This window comes from Semicossyphus pulcher, unplaced genomic scaffold (assembly GCF_022749685.1).
Source record: "Semicossyphus pulcher isolate SPU_LCO1_2020_fin unplaced genomic scaffold, fSemPul1.0.p SCAF_2, whole genome shotgun sequence".
NCBI lineage: Eukaryota > Metazoa > Chordata > Actinopteri > Labriformes > Labridae > Semicossyphus > Semicossyphus pulcher.
Genome location: NW_027211693.1, coordinates 12,572,284 through 12,576,723, shown reverse-complemented (window position 1 = coordinate 12,576,723; position 4,440 = coordinate 12,572,284). Strand labels below are relative to the sequence as shown.

Here is a 4,440-nt window from a genome sequence, read left to right as displayed (position 1 = left end):
CAAACTTTATTCATAAAGCACCTTTCATGCAAAAAGAATGCAACACAAAGTGCTTCACAGAAAAATTAAAATCACTAGACTTAAAAACATATCACAATAATACAAATCCTGGAAACTTGCCCCTCCCGACCCACCCGCAGAGGCACACATACACTTTATCACACACACAGACAGACACACATGTACACGTATGCACATACACACTCACACACATGCATCCACCCACACACACACACGCACTCAGGATAAAACATGGTAGAGAGACATGGCAGGACACTGAGGAACAGGTGAGGAAAACGCCACCTATGGGAGCCATCCGCATCGGGAGGGGTCACAGTCTACACCCGCAGGGAGTGCCACCCACAGAGACCACCCCTACCCGGAAAGACCGGGATAGACTCCGCACAAAGTGCAGAGCCCCACGGTCCTCTGGGCCTGAGGGATCTCCAGGACGACGTCCCCGCGGGCAGACCAGACACAACTCCCAGTGTGGAGGGCTCCCATGAGGAAACACTGGAGCTAAAAAGTAAAAGGCTAAAAGACAATAAGATAGGCTGGGATAAATGTAAGAAATAAAATGATAAAAATAGAAAAAATGAGATGAAAGCAATAAAGTGCAAAAAGAATTAAGAATAAATCAATAAAATAGAACCACATCTGTTTGTTTCTTTAGAGGTTGTATGTTTCACATAAACCAGGACAAGACCCGTGTAGCAGGAAATGCTCTTTCATTGTATATTGTGTGATAACCAATGAGATGCAACTGAAGGTTTGACCTATCATGACCATGTCACCATGTTCAGTCGCATCAAAACTTAGAGTTCTCCTAACAAGAGACAGTATCAAGATGATCGTGCTTCTACTTCATTCAGCATGTAGGGGATGATATTGACTAAATACTTTCTCATTTATCCTCAGTCGACATGACCTCTGGGCCTGCAGGATCACCATCACCCCCGAGGAGTTTATAGCAGGAGGAACTCTCCACTAACTGGCCCCGTCCCTAAATCTCATACCAGGTGAGGAAGACCTGCAGAGACCACACAGACCTTTGGGCAGAAACAGTTATACTGAAAACAGAGAACGTCAAGCACTTTAAACATGGGAGCAGTTAACAAGTAAGGACCTCTTTCAAATCCTTAGAAAGGACAATAAGTATATCTTAGATAAAAGAAGTGAAGATCACACCCAACATGCCCCCATGACCCCTGTTTCCTTCAGACAATACAGAAACAAATCAAAAAAGTCTCTTTTATTCTCATATGCCTTGGACTTTCTAACTGGAGATGCCCTGCACCCATAAAGTGAGCTGAAACTCAAGCAGCACCAGTTGTCCTGAAAGGTTGGCACTGTTTACAAGAAAAAACATCAGAGAGAAGCCTGCAACAGTTTGACTGCCAAAGATGAGACTTCAACCTGCGCATGGGATCGTGTGACGAGGTTTGTGCTGCACCAACAAATGCAGGATATAGGCAAGAGGCCTCAAAAGAATCTTTAAAAAAAGTATTTGCTGAAAGCCAAAAGCTGTGGCTTTACTCACCCTAGAGAACTAATGTGCATTAAGCTGCTTCCTGGTGGTCCCTCGTGTTTCAAGCACTGTCAGATGTGGCATTTATCAGTCACTAAAATTTGAGCTGTTTCAGTTTCTTTACAGTCCAAATCTTTAAATAATCTTTAACAAAAACAACAAATATTTAAAACTTATATAATGAAAAAGTGCATTTCTTTTCTTTTCCTTACTATGTGTTCTGTTGTCTGTTTAACCTCTTTGTTTAATTGTGTCTTATATGCTGTAAGTGAATGCACCTAATATCACTGAGGAAAAGCAGAGACGCACGTGTAAGAAAGACAAAAAGATATTTATGCTTTAATAAGACATGACAAGGTTTTACTACAGATTTCAGATTATTTAAAAAGACATTAAAACACAACAACAGGATGTAAAACATAAAAAGATGGAAGGATCAACTCACAGTAACATAAAGGGTCATTTTATGCATTCAGAAGTAGATGCAGAAACAGTAGTGTCTGCTTCCTCTCAACAATCATGTTAGACACTTTAAGGTCAGTCGTATAAAACCCCCCACATGTTTTCATAGACATTTACATCGAGCATTTCACTTGAGAATAGACACCGTCTTCAGTCTTTAACTCTTTAGTCTTCCTCCCTCTTGTAGATTTCCCGCCGTGAAAATGCAACGCAGCACAGTTCAGATCATATGCAACTTTCTTTGATCACTTACAATATCATCTATTCTTGGGTTGGAGTTGTCATGTCTTGCTGGCAAAGAGGCGCTTTCTATTCCTTGAATTGAGTGAAGACAGAAACATTATGTACTTTTCTCACTTTTAAATCAGATCCTCAGCTGTTTCAGCATATTTTAGTTTAAAATATAACATTAAAAACATCATTTTTGGACAGTCTTCCTTAATAACTTGTGCATCCTGTTCAGGTTTATTGAGGCACACATGGAATAAACAGCAATGTGGAGGCTCAAAATAGTGCGAAATATCAGTGACGTGCTGATATGGATATCTTCTATTTCATTTAAGAAAAGGAGGTGAAGGTTTGTCCTCTCCTGTTTGATGTTACACTTCCTGTAGTCAATAAATGTTTCAAGTAAAACTACCAAATGTTTGAATCAGTAAACAACTCTTACCTTTACATTGTCCACATGCTGCTCTCGGAGATCGGTGACAGATGAAAACAATATTTCCAATCACAGAAATGACCAGGCAGACTATCGCTATCACCAGAGCAACAAATTCAGAGCTTGTTGTTTGCTCTAGAGAACAAAGAAGAAAGTTTCATTCATGATGTCAATAAAATATTATGAACATCACCTCCAGTGCTGAACTTATAATCATACCAAGCTCTAGTTTTGTTCCGTCTCCAAACAGTATCTCTCCACATGTGGCCACAGCACAGTAGTAAGTCCCAGCATCAGAGGAGCTGACGTTCTTAGAGAAGCGATAAACACAGCTTCTCTGAGTGTCAGATCTCTCGTCACATCCACCACGTCTGTTCCCATCAGTGTAGATGATGTCTGGATGAGATTTATCTGATCCGGCTCTGAACCAGTACACACTGTGACCTCCTGGACACGTTTGACTCTCAGAGTCAGAGAGGACTGAACACTGCAGAGTCATCAAGTCTCCTGGACGGACTGGATCAGAAACTGTCGGCCGCTGAACAACAGTGTAGTTTGATGTCCTCTGAGTGTTTCCTGTGTATTTGAAGACGTTCAAAAGTAAAATAAACACAATATAAAATGCTTTGACATGATGAAATGTAGCAGTAAGAACCTATTGTTCAGATGTCAAATAAAATCATGGGTCAAATCTCAACATTGCCAACATGGAGTAATATTTCTAATTTGACATATTAGAATATAATGTATATGAATTGGAAATCCTTTCAACAACTGCTAAATCAAACAGTTTTAATAAAAATTGTTTAGTCATTAAAACAGTGTAGCTGATTCTAAGCCATTGCAAAAAACACATAATTACCTATTATTGACAAATATGTCGCACACAAAGTTCTCTTATACCACTCCAGGACTACACAGTGATACATTCCCTCGTCTTCTTGAAGTGTCCTCAAAATGGTCAGATTGCTCATTTTCTCATTAACTTTAAAATCAAATCTAGAAGCTGAAAACTCTGCTCCAAACACTTTGTGTGTATTTTTCCATCGTCTCACAATCAATTTCAGAGCATCACCAGCACTCTGCTTGAACCAGACGGCTTCATTGTTTAAAAAATAAGGTGAATCACATGTGATGGTTGCAGGTTCACCAAGTTGAACTTGGGTCACTGGAGCCAGCGTATCTAGATACAAGTATAAAGGAAGAATAAATTAAACATGAAATAATCATTCAGCCAGACATCTGGACACAGTCATTATTGCGTATCACTTACAGGCCTGATGAAGGAGAAGCAGTGTGAGCCATAACGCGATCATCTTTACACTGTCTCTTGTTCGGAGACCTCTTAGTTACTTTGAGTAGACAATGACATGGTCATAAAAGCAACACCTTCAAATGTGATTGGTTGTCTAAATATAAAACAAAGATCATTTCCTGCCACAGTGGTTTTGTCTGTGTGATGTGAGGCATCTCAGTTTTTTTCACTCTATAAGTTTTAATTCAGAAAAGATTCATGGTTCTCAGTGATTGAGGAACTCTGAAACATTTACTGTAAACATGGACAGGTTCTCTTTCTTGTCAGGCTTATTTAACGTTCCCACAACATTTGGGGAATTATGAGACGTGTTCATTGACCGGTATCATGTTGACCTGCATCATATTGTCCAAAATCAACACTGTTTGTCATAACACCTCAGTTAATATCACGTCAGGTAGCGAAGTTATTTGTCATGCTAGACTGACAACACTGACATTCACACTCATAACGTTGTCATAACGTTAGCGAGCA

At 39.8% G+C, this 4,440-nt stretch overlaps 1 protein-coding gene across 1 annotated transcript; it reads right to left on the bottom strand.

Moving 5' to 3' along the window:
* Positions 1–2,103: 2,103 nt before the first annotated feature.
* LOC138597866 (uncharacterized) lies at positions 2,104–3,967 on the bottom strand. The gene is given in 6 exon segments (XM_069669382.1): positions 2,104–2,244; positions 2,247–2,305; positions 2,661–2,786; positions 2,871–3,227; positions 3,514–3,834; positions 3,925–3,967. Coding segments are annotated over 6 exon segments (1,047 nt in total).
* Positions 3,968–4,440: the final 473 nt, after the last annotated feature.